Source organism: Eschrichtius robustus, chromosome X (assembly GCF_028021215.1).
Source record: "Eschrichtius robustus isolate mEscRob2 chromosome X, mEscRob2.pri, whole genome shotgun sequence".
NCBI classification, from domain to species: domain Eukaryota; kingdom Metazoa; phylum Chordata; class Mammalia; order Artiodactyla; family Eschrichtiidae; genus Eschrichtius; species Eschrichtius robustus.
In genome coordinates, this window is record NC_090845.1 from 62,133,973 (window position 1) to 62,159,215 (window position 25,243).

The 25,243-nt window shown below is 37.0% G+C and overlaps 1 protein-coding gene across 1 annotated transcript in view; it reads right to left on the minus strand.

Annotated features, from left to right (window-relative positions):
- Positions 1–25,243, minus strand: part of TEX11 (testis expressed 11) — a 375,812-nt gene that overhangs the window by 93,241 nt on the left and 257,328 nt on the right. The window contains exon 17 of the mRNA XM_068533357.1: positions 11,019–11,121. Within this exon, the coding sequence (XP_068389458.1) occupies positions 11,019–11,121 (103 nt within the window). The remainder of the gene's footprint in view (positions 1–11,018; positions 11,122–25,243) is intronic.

The following is a 25,243-nucleotide window of genomic DNA, read 5'->3' on the forward strand; positions in this document are numbered from 1 at the left end:
CCCCAGAGAGTCCCATACAGGATAAATCAAAGGAGAAACATGTGAAGACAAATATTAATCAAACTATCAAAACTTAAATAAAAAGAAAAATTATTAAAAGCAGCAAAGGAAAAGCAACAAATAACATACAAGGGAATCCCCATTAGGTTAACAGCTGATCTTTCAGCAGAAACTCTGCAAGCCAGAAGGGAGTGGCAGGACATATTTAAAGGGATGAAAGGGAAAAACCTACAATCAAGATTACTCTACCCAGCAAGGATCTCATTCTATTTGATGGAGAAATTCAAAGCTTTACAGACAAGCAAAAGCTACGAGAATTCAGCACCACCAAACAAGCTTTACAACAAATGCTAAAGGAACTTCTCTAGGCAGGAAACACAAGAGAAGGAAAAGACCTAGAATAACAAACTCAAAATAATTAAGAAAATGGTAATAGGAACATACATATCGATAACTACCTTAAATGTAAATGGATTAAATGCTCCAACCAAAAGACATAGACTGGCTGAATGGATACAAAAATAAGACCCATATATATGCTGTCTACAAGAGACCCACTTTAGACCTAGGGACACATACAGACTGAAAGTGAGGGGATGGAAAAAGATACTCCATGCAAATGGAAATCAAAAGAAAGCTGCAGTAGCAATTCGCATATCAGACAAAATAGACTTTAAAATAAAGACTATTACAAGAGACAAAGAAGGACACTACATAATGATCAAGGGATCAATCCAAGAAGAAGATTTAACAGTTGTAAATATTTATGCTCCTAACAGCAAATGCTAACAGCCATAAAAGGGGAAATTGACAGTAACACAGTCATAGCAGGGGACATTAACACCCCACTTTCACCAATGGACAGATCATCCAAAATGAAAATAAATAAGGAAACCAAGCTTTAAATGATATATTAAACAAGATGGACTTAACTGATATTTACAGGATTATTCCATCCAAAAACAACAGAATACATTTTCTTCTCAAGTGCACATGCAACATTCTCCAGGACAGATCATATCATGGGTCACAAATCAAGCCTTGGTAAATTTAAGAAAATTGAAATTGTATTAAGTATCTTTTCTCACCACAAAGCTATGAGACTAGATATCAATTACAGGAAAAATTCTATAAAAAATACAAACATATGGAAACTAAAAAATACACTATTAAATAACCAGGAGGTCACTGAAGAAATCAAAGAGGAAATCAAAAAATACCTAGAGACAAAGGACAATGAAAAAATGATGACCCAAAACCTATGGGATGCAGCAAAAGCAGTTCTAAGAGGGAAGTTTACAGCAATACAATCCTACCTCAAGAAACCAGAAACATCTCAAATAAACAACCTAACTCTACACCTAAAGCAGTTAGAGAAAGAAAAACAAAAAAACCCCAAAGTTAGCAGAAGGAAATAAATCATAAAGATCAGATCAGAAATAAATGAAGAAGAAATGAAGGAAACGATAGCAAAGATCAATAAAACTAAAAGCTGGTTCTTTGAGAAGATAAACAGAATTGATAAACCATTAGCCAGACTCATCAAGAAAAAAAGGGAGAAGACTCAAATCAATAGAATTAGAAACGAAAAAGGAGAAGTAACAACTGACACTGCAGAAATACAAAGTATCGTGAGAGAGTACTACAAGCAACTATATGCCAATAAAATGGACAACCTGGAAGAAATGGACAAATTCTTAGAAATGCACAACCTTCTGAGACTGAACCAGGAAGAAACAGAAAACATAAACAGACCAACACAAGCACTGAAATTGAGACTGTGATTAAAAATCTTCTAACATAAAAAGCCCAGGACCAGATGGCTTCACAGGTGAATTCTAACAAATATTTAGAGAAGAGCTAACACCTATCCTACTCAAACTCTTCCAAAATATAGCAGAGGGAGGAACACTCCCAAGCTCATTCTACGAGGCCAACATCACCCTGATACCAAAACCAGACAAAGATGTCACAAAGAAAGAAAACTACAGGCCAATATCACTGATGAATATAGATGCAAAAATCCTCAACAAAATACTAGCAAGCAGAATCCAACAGCACATTCAAAGGATCATACACCATGATCAAGTGGGGTTTATCCCAGGAATGCAAGGATTCTTCAATATACGTAAATCAATCAATGTGATAAACCATATTAACAAATACAAGGAGAAAAACCATATGATCATCTCAATAGATGCAGAAAATGCTTTCGAAAAAATTCAACACACATTTATGATAAAAACCCTCCAGAAAGCAGGCATAGAGGGAACTTACCTCAACATAATAAAGGCCATATATGACAAACCCACAGCCAGCATCGTTCTCAATGGTGAAAAACTGAAACCATTTCCTCTACGATCAGGAACAAGACAAGGTTGTCCACTCTCACCATCATTATGCAACATAGTTTTTGAAGTTTTAGCCACAGCAATCAGAGAAGAAAAATAAATAAAAGGAATCCAAATCGGAAAAGAAGTAAAGCTGTCACTGTTTGCAGATGACATGATACTATACATAGAGAATCCTAAAGATGCTATCAGAAAACTACTAGAGCTAATCAATGAATTTGGTAAAGTAGCAGAACACAAAATTAATTAATGCACAGAAATCGCTTGCATTCCTATACACTAAGGATGAAAAATCTGAAAGAGAAATTAAGGAAAGACTCCCATTTACCACTGCAACAAAAAGAATAAAATACCTAGGAATAAACCTACCTAAGGAGACAAAAGACCTGTATGCAGAAAACTATAAGACGCTGATGAAAGAAATTAAAGATGTACAAACAGATGGAGAGATACACCATGTTCTTGGATTGGAAGAATCAACATTGTGAAAATGACTCTACTACCCAAAGCAATCTACAGTTTCAATGCAATTCCTATCCAACTACCAATGGCATTTTTCGTAGAACTAGAACAAAAAATTTCACAACTTGTAGGGAAATACAAAAGACCCCGAATAGCCAAAGCAATCTTGAGAAAGAAAAACGGAGCTGGAGGAATCAGGCTCCGGACTTCAGATTATACTACCAAGCTACAGTCATCAAGACAGTATGGTACTGGCACAAGAACAGAAACATAGATGAATGGAACAGGATAGAAAGCCCAGAGATAAACCCACGCACATATGGTTACCTTATCTTTGACAAAGGAGGCAAGAACATACAATGGAGAAAAGACAGCCTCTTCAATAAGTGGCACTGGGAAAACTGGACAGTACATGTAAAAGAATGAAATTAGAACACTCCCTAACGCCATACACAAAAATAAACTCAAAATGGATTAAAGACCTAAATGTAAGGCCAGACACTATAAAAGTCTTAGAGGAAAACATAGGCAGAATACTCTATGACATAAATCACAGCAAGATCCTTTTTGACCCACCTCCTAGAGAAATGGATATAAAAACAAAAATACACAAATGGGACTTAATGAAACTTAAAAGTTTTTGCACAGCAAAGGAAAACACAAACAAGACGAAAAGAGAACCCTCAGAATGGGAGGAAATGTCTGCAATGAAGCAACTGACAAAGGATTAAACTCCAAAACATACCAGCAGCACATGCAGCTCAGTATAAAAAAACACAAACAACCCAATCCAAAAATGGGCAGAAGACCTAAATAGACATTTCTCCAAAGAAGATATACAGATTGCCAACAAACACATGAAAGTATGCTCAACATCATTAATCATTAGAGAAATGCAAATCAAAACTACAGTGAGGTAGCAGCTCACACCAGTCAGAATGGCCAGCATCAAAAAATCTACAAACAATAAATGTTGGAGAGGGTGTGGAGAAAAGGGAACCCTCTTGCACTGTTGGTGGGAATGTAAACTGATACAGCCACTATGGAGAACAGTATGGAGGTTCCTTATAAAACTAAAAATAGAATTACCATATGACCCAGCAATCCCACTACTGGGCATATACCCTGAGAAAACCATAATTCAAAAAGAGTCATGTACCACAATGTTCATTGCAGCTGTATCTACAGTAGCCAGGACACTGAAGCAACCTAAGTGTCCAATGACAGATGAATGGATAAAGAAGATGTGGCACATATATACAATGGAATATTACTCAGCCATAAAAAGAAACGAAATTGAGTTATTTGTAGTGAGGTGGATGGACTTAGAGTCTGTCATACAGAGTGAAATAAGTCAGAAAGAAAAACAAATACCGTATGCTAACACATATATATGGAATCTAAAAAAAAAAAAAAGGTTCCAAAGAACCTGGGGGCAGGACAGGAATAAAGATGCAGATGTAGAGAATGGACTTGAGGACATGGGGATTGGGAAGGGTAAGCTGGGACGAAGCGTGAGAGTGGCATGGACATATATACACTACCAAATGTAAAATAGACAGCTAGTGGGAAGCAGCCACATAGCACAGGGAGATAAGCTCAGTGCTTTCTGACCCCCAGAGGGGTGGGAAAGGGAGGGTGGGAGGGAGACACAAGAGGGCGGAGATATGGGGATATATGTATATATATAGCTGATTCACTTTTTTATAAAGCAGATAGTAACACACCATTGTAAAGCAATTATACTCCAATAAAGATGTAAAAAAAAAAAAGACAGATAGATTGAATTAAGAAAGCAACTTTAAACTATATGCTACCTACAAGAAACACACTTTAAATATAAAGCCAAAATTGGTTAAAAGAAAATGATGGGATAATATATACTATAGTAGAGGTAATCAAAAGAAAGCTGGAGGGGTTATATTAATATCAGACAAACTAGATTTCAGAGCAAAGATTATTACCAGTGGTAGTAGGTTATTTCATGATGATAAAGGAATCAATTCATTATGAGGACATAATCCTAAATTTTTATGCATCCAATAACAAAATTTCAAAATACAAGAAGCAAAAACTGATAGAACTACGAGGAGTAATGAACAAATCCATAATTATTGTCAAAGATTTCAATAACCTCTCTCAAATAACTGACAAGAGAAGTAGACAGAAAATCAGCAAGGATATTTAACACTATTAATCAACTTGACCTGACTGACATTTATAGAACACTTGACCTTACACCAGGAAAATACACATTCCTCTCTGGTGCACATGGAACATTTACCAAGAAGGAGAATATTCTGAGCCATATAAAAAGCATCCACATATTTTAAAAGATTCAAGTCATACAAACTTATGATCTTACACTAAAACAGAATTAAATTAAATTAATAAAAAGTTCTCTGGAAATCTGCAAATGTTTGGAAAATAAATAGCACACTTCTAAATAATCCATGGGTTTACACTGGAGTCAGAAGTCATATTGGAAAGTATTCTGAACTGAATTAAAATGAAAACACGATATATCAAAATTTGTGGACTGTCACTAAAGCAATACTTAGAAGGTAATTTATAGCATTAACTGTTTATGTTAAACCAGAATAAAGGTCTTAAATCAATGACTTCAGCTTTCACCTTTGGAAACTAGAAAAGAAAAGAGCAAATGAAACTCAAAGTAAGTAGAAGAATGGAAATGATAAAGATCAGAACATTAATAAATGAAATAGGAAACAGAAAAAAAAAATAGAGAAAAATTAATGAATCCAAAAGCTGGTTCTTTGAGAGCAATAAAATTGATCAACTTGTAGCCACTCTGACAGGGAGAAAAAGAGAGAAGACACAAATTACGAATATGAGGAATGAGAAAGGTGACATCACTAAAGATTTTACAGATGTCAAAAGGATAATATGGATGATACAATGAATGACTTTAGGCCAATAATTTCAACAACTTAAATGAAACAGACAAATTTCTTGAAAGACACAAACTACCAAAGCTCAGTTTGGAAATAACAGATAACCTGAAGAAACCTATTGTCTATTAAAGAAATTGAGTTTATAATTAAAAACCTTCTCTTAAAGAAAACTCCAGCCCCAGATGGCTTCATTTGTGAACTCTAGCAAACATTTAATAAAGAAATAATACCAACCGAGCAACACAAATTCTTCTAGAAGATGGAAAAAGAGGGTGTATTTTCCAATTCATTCTATGTAGTAAGCATTACCCTAATTGCAAAACCAAAAACATTACAGGAAAATTAGAGACCAGTATCGCTCATGGACACAGGTAAAAATATTCTTAAACAAACTGTTAGCAAATCAAATCTAATATTATATTTTAAAAAAGAACATATCATGACTAAGTGGAGCTTATCCCAGGAATGCAGCATTGGTTTATCTGTTGAAAAAATCAATGTAACTGACCATATTAACAAACTTTAAAAAAAAATTGATCATTTCATTTCCAAATGTTTTCTCCCATTCTGAGGATTGTCTTTTTGTTTTGTTTATGGTTTCCTTTGCTGTGCAAAAGCTTTTAAGTTTAATTAGGTCCCAGTTGTTCATTTTTGTTTTTTACTTTCATTACTCTAGGAGGTGGATCGAAAAAGATGTTACTGTGAGTTATGTCAAAGAGTGTTCTGCCTATGTTTTACTCTAGGAGTTTTATAGTATCCAGCCTTATATTTAGGTCTTTAATCCATTTTGAGTTTATTTTTCTGTATGGTGTTAGGGAGTGTTCTAATTTCATTCTTTTACATGTAGCTGTCCAGTTTTCCCAGCATCACTTACTGAAGAGACTGTCTTTTCTCCATTGTATATTCTTGCCTACTTTGTCATAGATTAGGTGACCATAGGTGTGTGGGTTTATCTCTGGACTTTCTATCCTGTTCCACTGATGTGTATTTCTGTTTCTGTGCCAATACAAATTAATCTCTCCAAAAGATACAAACAGCTCATGCAGCTCAATATCAAAAAAAACACAACCCAGTCAAAAAATGGGCAGAAGATCTAAATAAACATTTCTCCAAAGAAGACATACAGATGGCTAAAAAGCACATGAAAGGATGCTCAACATCACTAATTATTAGAGAAATGCAAATCAAAACTACAGTGAGGTATCACCTCACACTGGTCAGAATGGCCATCATCAAAAAATCTACAAACTATAAATGCTGGAGAGGGTGTGGAGAAAAGGGAACCCTCCTCCTACACTCTTGGTGGGAATGTAAACTGGTACAGCCACTATGGAGGACAGTATGCAGGTTCCTTAAAAAACTGAAAATAGAGCTACCATATGATCCAGCAATCTCACTCCTGGGCATATATCTGTAGAAAACCATAATTCGAAAAGATACATGCACCCCAATGTTCACTGCAGCACTATTTACAACAGCCAGGACATGGAAGCAACCTAAATGTCCATCAACAGAGGAATGGATAAAGAAGATATGGTACATATATACAATGGAATATTACTCAGCCATAAAAAAGAATGAAATAATTCCATTGGCAGCAACATGGATGGACCTAGAGATTGTCATACTGAATGAAGTAAGTAAAAGACAAATATCATATGATATCGCTTCTATGTGGAATCTAAAAAAAAAAGGTTACAAATGAACTTATCTACAAAACCGAAATAGAGTTACAGATGTAGAAAACACACTTATGGTTCGGGGGTGGGGGGGAGGGGTAAATTGGAAGACTGGGATTGACATACACACACTACTATATATAAAATAGATAACTAGTAAGCACCTGCTGTATAGCACAGGGAACTCTACTCAATACTCTGTAATGGCCTATATGGGAAAAGAATCTAAAAAAGAGTGGATATATGTATAACAGGTTCACTTTGCTGTACACCTGAAACTAACACAACATTGTAAATCAACTGTACTCCAAAAACATTTTTAAAAACTTGATCATTTCAATAGATGTAGAAAAATCATATGACCAAATTCAACATCCATTCCTGATTAAAAACTCCCTGGAAACTGGAAACAGAAGGGAACTTCCTCAACCTGATAAAAGGTATCTATGAAAAACCTACAGCTAACATCATACTTAATAATTGAAAACTGGATGCTTTCCCTCTAAAATCAGGAAAAAGTCAAGGATGTCTGCTTTTTACCAATTGTACTGGAGATTCTAACAAGTACAATAAGGCATGAAAAACTGTACCCAGATTGGACAGGAAGTAGTAAAATTGTCTTTATTCACAGACAACATAATCATCTACAAGAAAGCTATTGGAACTAATAAGTGAGTTTAGCAAGTCTGTAGGATACAAGATCAATATACAAAAGTCAATTGTATTTCTACATACTAGTGATGAACAATCAGAAACTGAAGGATTTTTAAAAATGCCATTTGAAATAGCATAAAATATGGTCTACTTAGCGATAAATCTGACAAAAGGTGCACAAGACTTATATGCTGAAAGATAGAAAAGATTGCTGAGAGAAATTAAAGACCTAAATATAACTTGTTCACAGACTGGAAGATGTCAATTCTCTCCAAACTGATCTATAGAGTCAGTGTAATCCCAATCAATATTTACTTTTGTAGAAACTGAAAAACTTATTTAAAATTCACAGATATACAAAGGACTTAGAATAGCCCAAACAATTTGAAAGAGAAGAATAAAGTTGGAGGACTAACACTACATGATTTCAAATTTACTACATAGCTACATTAATCAAGACAGTGTGGGAATGGGGTAAAGAGGAGTAGTTCAGTGGAACAGAATGAAGAGTCCAGAAAGAGACCCATGCACATATGACAACTGATTTTCTTTAAAGGTACAAAGGCAATCAGTTGGGAAAGGACAGAGTTTTTAAATAAATGAAGCTGGAATGATTAGGTAACCACGTGCAAAAAAAATGAACTTCAATCCATACCTTAAGTCAAATATAAAAAATTAATGCAAAATGGATCACAGAACTACCCACAAACTTAAACCTAAAACTGTAAAATTTCTTGAAGAAAACACAGGGAAAATTTTTTGTGACCATGGATTAGGTAAAGATTTCTTAGATACAATACCAAAAAAACAATCCATAAAAGAAGAAAAAAGATAAATTAGACTTCATCAAACTTGTCATGAAATGCACTGGTAAGAAAATAAAAATTTGTAAAACACATATCTGATAAATAACTTGTGTCTAGAATATATAAAGAACTTCGAAACTCAATAAGAACACAGAGTTCCTTATAGAAAACTGGGCAAAAGATTTGTACAAACACTCCACCAAAGAAGATATATGGATGTCAAATATTGGACACTATGGAAATGCTAATTATAATCACAGTACTATATCTCTACCTCATTATTAGAATGGCTAAAGAAATTTTTCAATGGACAATTCCAAGTGCTGGTAAGGCTGTAGATCAACTGGAACTTTCATACATAGCTAGTTAGAACATAAAACTGTATAGCCACTTTAGAAAAGAGTTCAGCAGTTTCTAACAAAGTTAAACATATACTTACAACCCAGCAAACCCATTCCTCGATATTTACCCTAGAGAAGTGAAATCTTGTCATCACACAAAATCTGTAAACAGATGTTTATAGCACCTTTATTTATAATCACCCAAACTGGAAACCATCCAAATATCCTTCAACTGGTAAATGTATAAATTTTGGTACATCCATACTTATGAAATACTACTTAGCAATAAAAAAGAACAAACTATGGGAACACACAACAGTATGAATGAGTTTCAAATGTATTATGCTAAGTGAAAGAAGGCTCAAAAAGCTTCATACTATATGATTCCATTTATATGACATTCTGGAAAAGGCAAAATTATAGGGATAGAAATGAGATTAGTAGGAATCAGGGCTGGAAGTGGTGGGAAGGAGTGACAGCAAAGGGGCCTGAGTTAATTTTTTGTTCTATATCTTGATTGTGGTGCTGGTTACATGACTGTAAGCAACTGTCAAAACTCATAGAATTACTAATATAAATAAACCTTATAAAATCATACACTAAACAAGAGTAAATTTTATTGTATGTATTTTCAGTAAACATGACTAAAAAGTGGACACAGATAACTGGGGAAGAAATGAAAATATTGAGCTAATGCTATGCTTAAAAAGTAAAATAATTTTATTTTAATAGAATGTTAAAAAAAAAAGCCTTAATAGGAAATCTGGTTGTGTGGGGTTATTTTTTTTGCCATTTCTACTGGCAAAAGTTTCAAGTTTTTCTATACTTCAGCATAATATATCAAGAAAAACAAATGCCCAGAAGTCTCTAGTGAAAACCCTGATGATGGACATAACAGCAATATTAACCTTGATAAAGAGCCGATTCCAATTTGTTACTCCTTAATTAATATACAGATATACTTTACTACCGTGGAACATTTCTTTTTCAAAGCAGAATAAATCATCTTTCCTTTTCTTACAGAGTGAATAACAGACTCCACTGCACATTTAGTAGGTATTCACAAATAGTTGCTTAATTGGACTAGTATAAATTCTGTTTGAACCCATTAACTCAAGCTTCTCAATTTCTCTACTTGTGCCCTTCACAAAGGGCAACCAGTCTGAAGCTCAAATTGCTCCAGGATTTGCTCAGCTACCCAGAGCTGAGCAGGAATAATATCACAGCACAGGTAAATCTGTGACCAAGTCAAGATACACGTGTGTGCAGACAACTAGCTAGGAAACTACGCTTAACTTAAGGACAAAGCACTAATGGGATAAGGTTCATGTGAGCAACTGTACCACTGTCAACCCTGTGGAGAGAAACTCCATTTCAGGGCCAGATCTCTCACCAATAACTTCCCAAATAAGTGCAAACAATCAAAAGGTATCCTGGAGACTTCCATTCTCTAATGACAATTCTTAACTGACTGCATTATAATTTCTCCCTGCCCCCACAGTTTTTTAAAGTTAATTTTTAATAGGCTGGTTCAAATGACAAAGTACAAAAAAGTATACAGGAACAAGACTTTCCCCCAATTCTTGCCCCACATCTGCCTAGTTCCTACTCCTTCAATAGGCAAACCCTGTTCTTTTATTTTTATGCAACCTTCCATAGTTTCTTTTTGTATGGTTGTATCATCTTTACATAGGAAAGCTAGCATATATATTCAACTCCATTGTCTTAAAAGCTATTTTTCTCTATTATGGTCAAAGAGGATTATTCTTTGTGTTAACAGTCAAATATAACTCATAAATAACATTTATACCTCTGTCAGAGTTGCCCTCTAGGACTGCAATCTTGAATACATAAAATTTAGTGAAAAGATTTGTAGGATCACGTCGTTCAGCTTCTGTCACTGCCTCTTTAGCCTGAAAAAAGAAATATTGGGTTTCTTTTACAAAGCATATGAGGAAGACCTTACCATATTTTACTAATACTATTAACATAGTCACAATGGCTGAGGGATACTCATAATGAAAAGACATGAATCTAAGAAAAATCTTTGAAGAACTGTTCTGTTAAAATGCTATGGAAATAGTGAACTCTGCTTCCGAAAATAGGGCACATTATATATGTCAAACCAACCCTCCTACTGAAAACAACCAAAAATGTTGGATAACATTTTTTTTAATTCCAAAAGCAAGTGACTAGTAAAGCAATTCCCAAGCAGTATCTAAGGAAAAGTGAGGTCCCAGAGAAGTAAATGGAGAATTAAAGCTACTTTTTTTTTTTCCTGGTGGGCATTTGTAAACCTAGGCAAATGTTAACTTTAGTTTTAATGTACCTTACTAGGTCAGGAAAATAGACATCAAGGCTCAAGGGATCACACTCTTAGGCTAAGGGCAAACCAGAAGTAAACCCACTTTTATCCACATCCTCAGGGGACTGCAATGAAAGATAGATAACCTTGGTTCTGAGAAGAATGCAACAAAATGGGGTAGGGAAAACCAGTCCCTAAAGTGTAATACAAACAGACTTTCTCATGTATTTACAGCCCCAAATTACATTATATGGGAGGCCAAAAGATGTCAAGCTATGAATTTAGTTTTCATTGGTCCCAAACATAGGAAGAAGCAAATGTAAATCCTCTCTGGGGGAAGACACCTTCATCTTAGGCTTCAAAATATTTCCATAAATAATTTTTCAAGAATCTTGAGTAGAAACATAAAAAAATTAAGCACAGTAGGAAACAAGACACCATAAATGAGAATCAGCAGAAACAGATTCTCAGGATGTAGATAAAAGAAGTATCAAAAACTGCCTATAAAACACCTCTGTTTTCAAAGTTTAAGGAAATAAAAGATATGCTCAAAAAGTATATAAGTAGGCTGATATTCAATAATACATATTGATACAGTTACAGTGGTTGTTTCCAGCTGGTATCCATTCTGACTATTGCCCAAGCCATATCAGTTGTTAAACACTTTGCACATCACACAAGTTTATAAGAAACAGAAACTATAAAATGTGACCTTGCTGATTTGAGCAAAAGGAACTACTTGAAATGAAAGATACAATAATCCAATTGGCAACATAATGGATAGGCTTATTAATAGCAAGTTATAAGCAGATGAAGAGAAAATTAGTGAACTGAAAGATAAGACATAATAAATATGCAGCTAAAGTGCAGCAGAGAGAGACTACAAACATGGTGGACAGTTAAGTAAGGATTCTATTCTTTTAGGACAATCATTAAAAGAATAGAAACAGTAATTAATTTCCACACTAGTAGAAGGGGGAAACCAGGAAGTACAAAAAAATGAGGATAGTCTTTTTAAAACAATTGGTGCTGGAACAACTGGACATCCACATGTAAAAAAGAAAAAAAATCTGAGCACAGACCTTAAACCTTTCACAAAAATTAATTCAAAAACAATTGTAAATCTAAATGTAAGACCTCAAACTACAGAACTCTTAGAGGTAACATAGGAGAAAACTAAGTGACATTTGGTTTACTGATGACTTTTTAAACAACATTGAAAGCACAATTCATGAAAGAAAAAAGAAGCTGGACTTCATTAAAATTAGAAACTTCTGCTCTGTGAAAGACACTGTTAAGAGAATGAAAAGGCAAGCCACACAATGGGAGAAAATATTTGCAAAACACATATATGATAAAGGAATTAGGACACACCATTATAAAAATAAATCAAAGAGGAAGAAAGGAACTAAAAACTCAAACAATTAACAAGATGGGAATACTAAGCCCTTAACTATCAATATTTAAATGTAAATGGACTAAACTATCCAATCAAAGACACAGAGTGGCTAAATGGATAAAAAACAAACAAAAACAAGATCCAACAATGTGCTATCTACAAGAGACTAACTTTAGCTTTAAGGACACACATAAGCTGAAAGTGAAGGGATGGAAAAAGATATTCCATGCAAATGGTAACAAAAAGAGAGCAAGAGTGGCTATACTTATCAGACAAAATAGACTTTAGTCAAAATCGGTCACAAGAGACAAAGAAGGACACCATATAGTGACAAAGGGGTCAATTCATCAAGAGGATATAACAATTGTATATACATACACATTCAACACTAGAGCACCTAAATATTTAAAGCAAACATTAACTGAACTGAAGGGAGTGGTAGAAATAAATAACAGTAGGGAACATTTCAAAACCCACTTTCAACAATACATAGGTATCCAAACTGAAAATTAATCAATAGTGGGCCTAACACTATAGACAAAATTGACCTAATAGACACATACAGAACATTCCATTCAACAGCACCAGAATATATATTCCTCTCACATACACATGGAACATATTCTAGGATAAATCATATGTTGGGCCAGAAAGCAAGCCTTAACAAATTTAAGAAGATTGTAATCATATCAAGTATCTTTTCCCACTGCAATGGCATGAAACTAGAAAAAAATAACATGAAGAAAAATGAAAAATTTACAAATGCATAGAAATTAAACAACACACTCCTGAATAATCAATGGATCAAAGAAGAAATCAAAAGGCAAATTAGAAAGTATTTTGAGAACAAAAACAACAAAGAAAACATATCAAAACTTAGGGAATGCAGCAAAGATAGTTCTAAGAAGGGAGTTTATAGCAATAAATGCCTACATTAAGAAAAGATCTCAAATAAACAACCTAACTTTAATTCTCAAGGAACTATAAAGAAAAAACTAAGCCCAAATTTAGCAGGAGGGAATTAAAGATTAGAGCAGAAATAAATGAAATAGAGACTAGAAAGATAACAGAAAAAAAATTAATGAAACTAAGTTAAACAGACAACCCACTAAGACTGAATCAGGAAGAAACAGAAAATCAGAACAGACCAATAATGAGTAAGGAGGCTGAATCAGTAATCAAAAACGGTCCAACAAAGAAATTACCAGGACCAGATGGATTTAGGGGTGATTTATATCAAACATTTGAAGAAGAATTAATGCCAATCTTTCTCAAACTCTTCCAATTGAAGAGGGAACACACCAAAACTCATATCACGAGGCCAGCATTACCCTGATACCAAAGCCAGATAAAAATACCACAAGAAAAAAGCAACAGGCCAATACCCCCGATGAATATAGATGCAAACATTCTCAACAAAATACTAGCAAACAGAATTCTACAGCCCATTAAAAAGATCATACACCATGATCAAGTGGGATTTATTCCTGGGATGCAAAGATGGTTCAACATACACAAATCAATAAAAATAATGCATTACAGTAATAGAATGAAAGATAAAAATACTATGATTCTCTCAATAGATACAGATAAAGCATATGACAAAATTCAACACTCTTTCATAACAAAAGCTCTCAAAAAACTGGGTATAAAAGGAACATATCTCAAAATAACAAAGGCCATATGACAAAACAACAGCTAACAACATACTCAGTGGTGAAATGTGAAAGGTTTTCCTCTAAACTCAGGAACAAGACAAGGATGTTCATTCTCACGACTTCTATTCAACATAGTACTTTTTTTTAGACCTAAGTAATTTATTTTTAAATTTTATTTTTAAGTTCTTTTTATTCAATTTAATTTTTATTTTATATTGGGGTATAGTTGATTTACAATGTGTTCTTTTTATTCAATTTAATTTTTATTTTATATTGGGGTATAGTTGATTTACAATGTGTTGTTAGTTTCAGGTGTACAGCACAGTGGTTCAATTATACATATACATATATCCATTCTTCTTCAGATTCTTTTCCCATATAGATGATTAGAGAATATTGAGTAGAGCTCCCTGTGCTATACAGTAGGTCCTTGTTGATTACCTATTTTATATATAGTAGTGTGCATATATTAATCCCAAACTCCTAATTTATACCTTCCCCCACCTTTCCCCTTTGAAAACCATAAGTTTGTTTTCAAAGTCTGTGAGTTGGTTTCTGTTTTGTAAATAAGTTCATTTGTATCATCTTTTTAGATTCCACATATAAGTGATCTCATATGATATTTGTCTTTCTCTGTCTTAGTTCACTTAGTATGATCATCTCTAGGTCCATCCATGTTGCTGCAACATGGATGGCATTATTTCACTCTTTTTTATGGCTGAGTAATACTCCACTGTACATATGTACCACATGCCTATATCCATTCCTCTGTCGATGGACATTTAGGTTCCTTCCATGTCTTGGCTGTTGTAAATAGTGCTGCAATGAATATTGGGGTGCATGTATCTTTTCAAATTATGGTTTTCTCCAGATATATGCCCAGGAGTGGGACTGCTAGATCATATGGTAGTTCTATTTTTTTTTTTGTTTAAAGTTATTTATTTATTTATTATTTATTTATCTATTCATGGCTGTGTTGGGTCTTCGTTTCTGTGCGAGGGCTTTCTCTAGTTGCGGCAAGCGGGGGCCACTCTTCATCGCGGTGCGCGGGCCTCTCACTATCGCGGCCTCTCTTGTTGCGGAGCACAGGCTCCAGACGTGCAGGCTCAGCAATTGTGGCTCACGGGCCCAGCCGCTCCGTGGCATGCGGGATCTTCCCAGACCAGGGCTCGAACCCGCGTCCCCTGCATTGGCAGGCAGACTCTCAACCACTGCGCCACCAGGGAAGTCCCGGTAGTTCTATTTTTAGTTTTTTAAGGAAACTCCATGCTGTTCTCCATAGTGGTTGTATCAATTTATATTCCCATCAAGAGTGTAGGAGTGTTCCCTTTTCTCCACACCCTCTCCATCATTTGTTGTTTGTGGCTTTTTGATGATGGCCATTCTGACAGGTGTGAGATGATACCTCATTGTACTTCTGATTTGCATTTCTCTAGTAATTAGTGATGTTGAGCATCTTTTCATGTGCTTTTTGGCCATCTGTATGTCTTCTTTGGAGAAATGTCTATTTAGGTCTTCTGCCCCTTTTTTGATTGGGTTGTCTGGTTTTTTTTTGTTATTGAGCTGCATGAGCTATTTGTACAGTTTGGACATTAATCCCCTGTTGGTCACTTTGTTTGCAAATATTTTCTCCCATTCTGTGGTTGTCTTTTCATTTTGTTGATGGTTTCCTTTACTGTGCAAAAGTTTTTAAGTTTAATTAGGTCCCATTTGTTTATTTTTGTTTTTATTTTCATTACACTAGGGGTGGATCCAAAAAGATATTGCTGCAATTTATGTCAAAGAGTGTTCTGCCTATGTTTTCCTCTAAGAGTTTTATAGTATCTGGTCTTACATTTAGATCGTTACAGTAGGTCCCCTACATACGAACAAGTTCCATTGCAAGAGCACGTTCCTAAGTCCAATTTGTTTCTAAGTCCAACAAAGTTAGCCTAGGTACCCAAGTACAAAATCGGCTATATAGTACTGTACTGTAATAGATTTATAATACTTTCCACACAAATAATACATAAAAACAAGCAAACACAAAAAATAAAACATTTTAATCTTATAGTACACTACCCTGAAAAGTACAGTAGTACACTACAACAGCTGGCATACAGGGGCTGGCATCAAGTGAACAGGCAAAAAGAGTTACTGACTGGAGGAGGGAGGGGAGGTGGGAGATGGTAGAGCTGAAGGATCATCAGCCATAGGTGATGGAGGGCAAGCTGCAATCTCACTCATGCCTGACGCTGATGGCACAGGTTCTGGTTCCTTGCTGGATTCAATTCTACCTACTCTCTTGAAAAAACAATCCAGTGATGTCTGGGTAGTAGCTCTTTTCTTCTCATCATAGATTACATGGTAGCACTGGATGGCATTCTGAATGGCTGCTGTAACCTTTGGGTACTGTTCTACGTTCGGGTCCTGTGCCTCAAAAACTAACAGTGCCTCCTCAAATAAAGAAAACCCCCTTGCCATTTCCTGCATCATTAATTTCTTTGGTTCTTCAGTTACTTTTTCTTCCTCTTGTCTCTCCTCGTCCTTTCTCTGGGCCTCCAATTCCATCAGGCCTTCATTAGTAAGCTCCTCACGTTGCACAGCAAGGAGTTCAGTGAAGCTGTCCTCTTGCAGATCTAGCTCCAGCTTCTTGCTGAGGGTCACTAAGTTGCTGAAGACCTCCTTGGACTCCTCACCCACATTCTCAAATCCACAAAAATCATGAACAAACTGCGGCCAAAGGTTCTTCCAAACCCCATTCATGGTGACGGCCGTAACCTTACGTCAAGAAAAGTCAATGTTTTTTATGGCCTTATAGATGTTATAGCCCTTCCAAAATTGTCACAAGGTTGTTCCTGATTCATCACTAACCTTTACTGTCTGATGAAAAGTGTGACGTAAATGATATTTCTTGAAAGTCGCTATAACTCCCTGGTCCAAAGGTTGGATGAGCAATGTACTCAATAGTATTCAGTGGCAGATGCACTACTCTGACGTTGGGATGAAAGTCGTCCATGAATGGGGAGTGGCCTGGAGCACTGTCGAGCAGCAAAAGAATGTTGAATGGGACGTCTTTCTCGAAGCAATATTTCTCTACCTCCACGATAAAGTGGTGGAAAAACCAGTCCTGGAAAATGGCCTGTGTAATCCAGGCTTTGGGGTTACTCTTCCACACAACAGGAAGAGAGCCCTTGGCTATGTTTTTAAGGGCTTTTGGGTTCTCTGAATGATAAACTAAGGAGGGCTTCAGCTTCAGATCACCAGAAGCATTGCCAACAAACAGAGTTAGCCTATCCTTTGCTGCTTTATAGCCGGGCATCAACTTTTCCTTCTTACTGATGTAACTTTGGCCTGGCATCCTCTTCCAGTACAGTCCTGTCTCATCCACGTTAAAACCCTGCTCAGGTAAATACGTGCCTTCATCAATAATTTCTCAAAGCGTTTCAGGAAATTCCCAGGCAGCACTCGCTGCCTCGCCACTTACTTTTACGTTGTGAAGGTTGGCTCTAGCCTTGAACCGATGAAACCACCCATGGCTGGTGTTAAAAGATGCTCCCTCTGATTCTTTGCCACGTTTCTTTTTCAAGTCTTTTAGGTTTCTCTTGAAGGCTTTTAGCTTTCTCTTGAATCAGCATTAAGCTGAACGGGACTCGACGCTGATGCTGATCCTGCATCCACACACTGAGAAGTTTCTCCATCTCCTCCATCACTTTTACACACTTCTTCGATGTTACTGTCGACATCATCGGCACAGCGGACTTCACATGTTCCATGATCTTGTCCTTGTTCTTTAGAATTGTGCCGATGGTTGAATGACTCATGTTATAAGAACGAGCGACATCTACCATCTTTTTGCCTCGCTCCACTCTCTCAATTGTTTTCACTTTTGCTTCCATCGTTATTGCTTGGCACTTCTTAGCAGTACCAGCTACATCATTGCTGCTTTTACACTTGCTTCCAGACATCCTGGGCTTGAAATAAAGATACTGTACTACTGTACTCTATACAGCATGGTACAGTAGAGTACACAAAAGCACAACTTGTAGAGGATACACACACGTGACAATGTACGCCAGACATGTGAACTAACTTAATGTGATTGGACATGCAAACACATGTTCGCATCTTTGAAAGCTGGCAACCTGAAGGTTCACATGTAAGGGACTTACTGTAATCTATTGAGTTTATTTTTGTGTGTGGTGTTAGAGAATGTTCTAATTTCATTCTTTTCCATGTAGCTGTACAGTTTTCCCAGCACCACTTACTGAAGAGACTGTCTTTTCTCCGTTGTATATTTTTGCCTCCTTTGTCATAGTTTAGGTGACCGTAGGTGTGTGGGTTTATTTATGGGCTTTCAATCCTGTTCCATTGATCTATATTTCTATTTTTGTGCCAGTACCATATTGTCTTGATCACTGTAGCTTTGCTAGTATAGTCTAAAGTCAGGGAGCCTAATTCCTCCAGCTCCGTTTTCCTTTCTCAAGATTGCTTTGGCTATTCAGGGTCTTTTGTGTTTCCATACAAATTGTAAAATTCTTTTGTTCTAGTTCTAGTAAAAAGGCCATTGGTAATTTGATAGGGATTGCATTGAATCTGCAGATTGCTTTGGGTAGTATAGTCATTTTCACAATGTTGATTCTTCCAATCCAAGAACATGGTATATCTTTCCATCTGGTTTGTCATTTTTGATTTCTTTTATCAGTGTCTTATAGTCTTCAGAGTACAGGTCTTTTGCCTCCTTAGGTACGTTTATTCCTAGGTATTTTATTTTTATTGTTGTGAAGGTAAATGGGATTGTTTCCTTAATATCTCCTTCTGAACTTTTGTTGTTAGTGTATAGAAATGCAACAGATTTCTGTGTATTAATTTTGTATTCTGCAACCTCACCGAATTCATTGATGAGCTCTAGTAGTTTTCCAGTAGCATCTTTAGGATTTTCTATGTATAGTATCATGTCATTTGCAAACAGTGATGGTTTTACTTCTTCTTTTCCGATTTGGATTCCTTTTATTTCTTTTCCTTCCCTGATTGCCATGGCTAGGACTTCCAAAACTATGAGGAATAAAAGTGGTGACAGTAGATATCCTTGTCTTGTTCCCGATCTTAGAGGAAATGCTTTCAGCTTTTTACTGTTGAGTATGATATTAGCTGTGGGTTTTTCATAAAGGCCTTTATTATGTTGAGGTAGGTTCCCTCTATGCCCACTTTCTGGAGAGTTTTTATCAAGAATTGGTGTTGGGGCTTCCCTGGTGGCGCAGTGGTGGAGAATCTGCCTGCCAATGCAGGGGACATGGGTTCGAGCCCTGGTCTGGGAATATCCCACATGCTGCGGAGCAACTAGGCCCGTGAGCCACAACTACTGAGCCTGCGCGTCTGGAGCCTGTGCTCCGCAACGAGAGGCCACAAGAGTGAGAGGCTCACGCACTGTGATGAAGAGTGGCCCCCGCTTGCCGCAACTAGAGAAAGCCCTCGCACAGAAACGAAGACCCAACACAGCCAAAAATAAATAATTAATTAATTTAAAAAAAAAAACAAAAAAAGAATTGGTGTTGAATTTTGTGAAAAGCTTTTTCTGCATCTATTGAGATGATCATATGCTTTTTATTCTTCAATTTGTTAATGTGGTGTATCACACTGATTTGCAGATATTGAAAAATCCTTGTGTCCCTGGGATAAAACTCACTTGATTGGGGTGTATGATCCTTTTAATGTATTGTTGGATTCTGTTTGCTAGTATTTTGTTGAGTATTTTTGCATCTATGTTCATCAGTGATATTGGCCTATAATTTTCTTTTATTGTGGTATCTTTGTCTGGTTTTGGTATTAGGATGATGGTGGCCTCATAGAATGAGTTTGGGAGTCTTCCTTCCTCTGCAATTTTCTGGAATAACTTCAGAAGGACAGGTGTTAACTCTCCTCTAAATGTTGGATAGAATTCACCTGTGAAGCCATCTGGTCCTGGACTTTTGTTTGTTGGAAGTTTTAAAATCACAGTTTCAATTTCAGTACTTGTGACTGGTCTGTTCATATTTTCTATTTCTTCCTGGTTCAGTCTGGGAAGATTGTCCCTTTCTTAGAATTTTTCCATTTCTTCTAGGTTGTCCATTTTATTGGTGTATAGTTGCTTCTAGTAGTTGCTTATTATCCTTTGTGTTTCTGTGGCGTCAGTTGTAACTTCTCGTTTTTCACTTCTAATTTTATTGATTTGAGCCCTTTCCCATTTTTTCTTGATGAGTCTGGCTAAAGGTTTATCAATTTTGTTTATCTTCTCAAAGAACGAGATTTTAGTTTCATTGATCTTTGCTACTGTTTTCTTCATCCCTATTTCATTTCTTTCTGCTCTCATCTTTATGGGGTTTTTTTCCTTCTACTAACTTTGGGTTTTGTTTGTTCCTCTTTATCTTGTTGCTTTAGGTGTAAGGTTAGGTTATTTATTTGAGATTTTTCTTGTTTCCTGTGGTAAGACTGTATTGCTATAAACTTCCCTCTTAGAACTGCTTTTGCTGCATCCCAAAGGTTTTGGATCGTCATGTTTTCATTTTCACTTGTCTCTAGGTAATTTTTTAAATTTCCTCTTTGATTTCTTCAGTGACCCATTGGTTGTTCCATAACATGTTGTTTAGCTTCCATGTGTTTGTGTTTTTTACAGTTTTTTTCTTGTAGTTGATTTCTAATCTCATAGCATTGTGCTCAGAAAAGATGCTTGATATGATTTCAATTTTCTTAAATTCACTGAGGTTTGCTTTGTGGCCCAGCATGTGATCTATCCTGGAGAATGTCCATGTGCACTTGAGAAGAATGTGTATTCTGCTGCTTTCGGATGGAATATTCTATAAATATGAATTAAGTCCCTCTGGTCTCATGTGTCATTTAAGGCTTGTGTTTCCTTATTGATTTTCTGTCTGGATGATTTGTTCATTGACGTAAGTCCGGTGTTAATGTCCCCACTATTATTGCATTACTGTTGATTTCTCCTTTTATGGATGTTAACATTTGCCTTATATATTGAGATGTTCCTATATTGGGTGCCTATATATTTACGATTGTTATATCTTCTTCTTGGATTGATCTCTTGATCATTATGTAGCGTCCTTCTTTGTCTCCTGTAACAGTCTTTATTTTAAAGTCTATTTTGTCTTATATGAGTATTGCTACTCCAGCTTTCTTTTGATTTCCATTTCCATGGAATGACTTTTTCATCCCCTCACTATCAGTCTGTACATGTCCCTAGATCTGAAGTGGGTCTCTTGCAGACAGCATGTATACAAGTCTTGTTTTTGTATCCATTCAGCCAGTCTATGTCTTTGGTTGGAGCATTTAATCCATTCACATCTAAGGTAATTATCAATATGTATGTTCTTACTGCCATTTTATTAATTGTTTAGAATTTGTTTTTGTAAATATTTTTTCTTCTCTTCCTCTTTTGTTCTCTTCTCTTCTGATTAGATGAGTATCTTTAGAGTTGTGTTTAGATTGCTTTCTTTTTTGTGTATGTATCTATTGTATATTTTTGGTTTGTGGTTACCATGAGGTTTTGATATACCAGTATACACACACACACACAGATTGTTTTAAGTTGCTGGTCTCTTAATTTCAAATGCATTTCCAATATCCCTCCTCACAATTGCTGATTTTGATATCATATTTGTGTGCTGATGATTTCCTACCTTTACTGTATGTTTGCCTTTACCAGTGAGCTTTCCCTTTCATAATTTTTTTTTTCTAGTTGTGGCACTTTCTTTTCTGCCTAGAGAAGTTCCTTTAGCATTTGCTGTAAAGCTGGTTTGGTGGTGTTGAATTCTCTTAGCTTTTGCTTGTCTATAAAGCTTTTGATGTCTCCATAAAATGTGAATGAGAGCATTGCTGGGTAGAGCATTCTTGGTTGTAGGTTTGTCCCTTTCATCTCTTTAAATGTATCATGCCACTCCCTTTTGGCCTGCAGAGTTTCGGCTGAAAAATCAGCATATAACCATATAAGCATTCCCCTGTATGTTATTTGTTGCTTTTTCCCTTGTTGCTTTTAATATTTCCTATTTGTGTTTAATTTTTGTCAATTTGATTAATATGTGTCTTGGCATGCTCCTCCTTGGGTTTATCCCGTATGGGACTCTCTGTGCTTCCTGGACTTGAGTGTTTCCTTTCCCATGTTAGGGAAGTTTTCAGCTATTATCACTTCAAATAGTTTCTGAGGCTCTTTCTCTCTCTCTTCTCCTTCTGGGACCCCTATAATGTGAATGTTGGTGTGTTTAGTGTTGCCCCAGAGGTCTCTTAGACTGTCCTAATTTCTTTTCATTCTTTTTTTAAATTCTGTTTCACAGCAGGAATTTCCACCAATCTGTCTTCCAGCTCACTTATTCATTTTTCTGCCTCATTTATTCTGCTACTGATTCCTTCTAGTGTATTCTTCATTTCAGTTATTGTATCATTTATCTCTGTGTGTTCTTTGAATCTTATATCTTCTTGGTCTGTGCTGCCATTCTTTTCTTTTTTTTTGACACCTTTATTGGAGTATAATTGCTTTACAATGTTGTGTTAGTTTCTGCTGTATAACAAAATGAATCAGCTGTATGTATACATATATCCCCATATCCCCTCCCTCTAGTGTCGCCCTCCTACCCTCCCTATCCCACCCCTCTAGGTGGTCACAAAGCACTGAGCTGATCTCCCTGTGCCGCCATTCTTTTTCTGAGATCCTGGATCATCTTTACTATCATTACTCTGAATATTTTTTCAGGCAGATTGCCCATCTCCACTTCACTTAGTTGTTGTTCTGGGGTTTTATCTTGTTTCTTCTTCTGGAATATATTCTCTGCCGTCTAATTTTGTCTAACTTTCTGTGCTTGCGATCTCCATTTCTCAGGCTAAAGGTTTGTAGTTCCTCTTGTTTCTGGTGTTGTCTGCCGTCTGTTGAGTGAGTTTGGTCCAGGAGCTTGTGCAGGCTTCCTGGTGGGAGGGACTGGTGCCTGTCCACTGGTAGGTGGAGCTTGGTCTTGTCCCTCTGGTGGGCAGGGCCATGTCAAGGGGTGTCTTTAGAGGCAGCTGTGAGCTCAGGACAATTTTAGGCAGCCTGTCTGCTGATGGGTGAAGCTTTATTCCCACCCTGTTGGATGTTTGTCCTGAGGCATACTAGCACTGGAGCCTGCAGGCTGTAAGGTAGGGCCAGGCCTCGGTGACAAAATGGCGACCTCTGGGAGAGCTCACACCAATGAATATTCCCTGGGAACTCTTCCACCAGTGTCCCTGCCCCCACAGTGAGCCACAACCAATCCCCGCCTCCCCAGGAGACCCTCCAAGATCCGCAGGTAGGTCTGGCCCAGGCTCCTATGGAGTCACTGCTTTGCCCTGGATCCCAGTGTACATGAAACCTTCTGTGTGCCCTCTCAGAGTGGAGTCTCTGTTCCTCCCAGTCCTGTGCAGCTCCTGCACTTAAGCCCTGCTAGCCTTAAAAGCCAAATGTTCTGGGCACTCTTCCTCCCAATGCTAGACCCCCAGGCTGGGGAGCCTGATGTGGGGCTCAGAACTCTTACTCCTCTGGGAGAACCTCTGCAACATGATTATTTCCCAGTTTGTGGGTCGCCCACCCAGTAGGTATGGGATTTGATTATATAGCAAAAGTGCCCCTCCTACTATCCCACTGTGGCTTCTTCTTTGTCTCTGGATGTAGAATATCTTTTCTGGTAGGTTCCAGTTTTTCTTGCTGATGGTTGTTCAGCAGTTAGTTGTGATTTTGATGTTTTCTTGAAAGGAGGTGAGTTTTCAACATAGTACTTTAAGTCCTAACCAGAGCAATTAGGCAAAAAAGAAAAAGAAAAAGAAAAGCATCCAAATTGGAAAGGAAGAAGAAAAATTGCCTCTGTTTTCAGATGACAGGATCTTATATATAGAAAACCCTAAAGACTCCACCAAAAGAACTGCTAAAATAAACAAATTCAGTGAGGTTGCAGGGTATAAAATCTACATACAAAAATCAGTGGTGTTTCTATATACTAACAATGAAATATGTTATAGAAATAAAGAAAACAATCCCATTTACAATAACATTAAAAACAATAAATTTAAAGAAACAAACTTAACCAAGGAGGTGAAATTTCTGTACACTTAAAACTACAAGAGATTGGGTTGGGGAGAAGATGGCGGAAGAGTAAGACGCGGAGATCACCTTCCTTCCCACAGATACAGTAGAAATACATCTACACGTGGAACTGCTCCTACAGAACACCCACTGAGCGCTGACAGAAAACGTCCGACCTCCCAAAAGGCAAGAAACTCCCCCCGTACTTGGGTAGGGCAAAAGAAAAAAGAAATAACAGAGACAAAAGAATAGGGACGGCACCTGCACCAGTGGGAGGGAGCTGTGAAGGAGGAAAGATTTCCACGCACTAGGAAGGACCTTCGCGGGCAGAGACTGCGGGTGGCAGAGGGGGGAAGCTTCGGAGCCATGGAGGAGAGCGCAGCCACAGGGGTGCGGAGGGCAAAGCGGAGAGATTCCCGCACGGAGGCTCGGCGCCGAGCAGCACTCACCAGCCCGAGAGGCTCGTCTGCTCACCCGCCGGGGCGGGTGGGGCTGGGAGCTGAGGCTCGGGCTTTGGTCGGATGGTAGGGAGAGGACTGGGGTTGGCAGCGTGAACACAGCCTGAAGGGGTTAGCGCACCACAGCTGGCTGGGAGGGAGACCGGGAAAAAGTCTGCAGC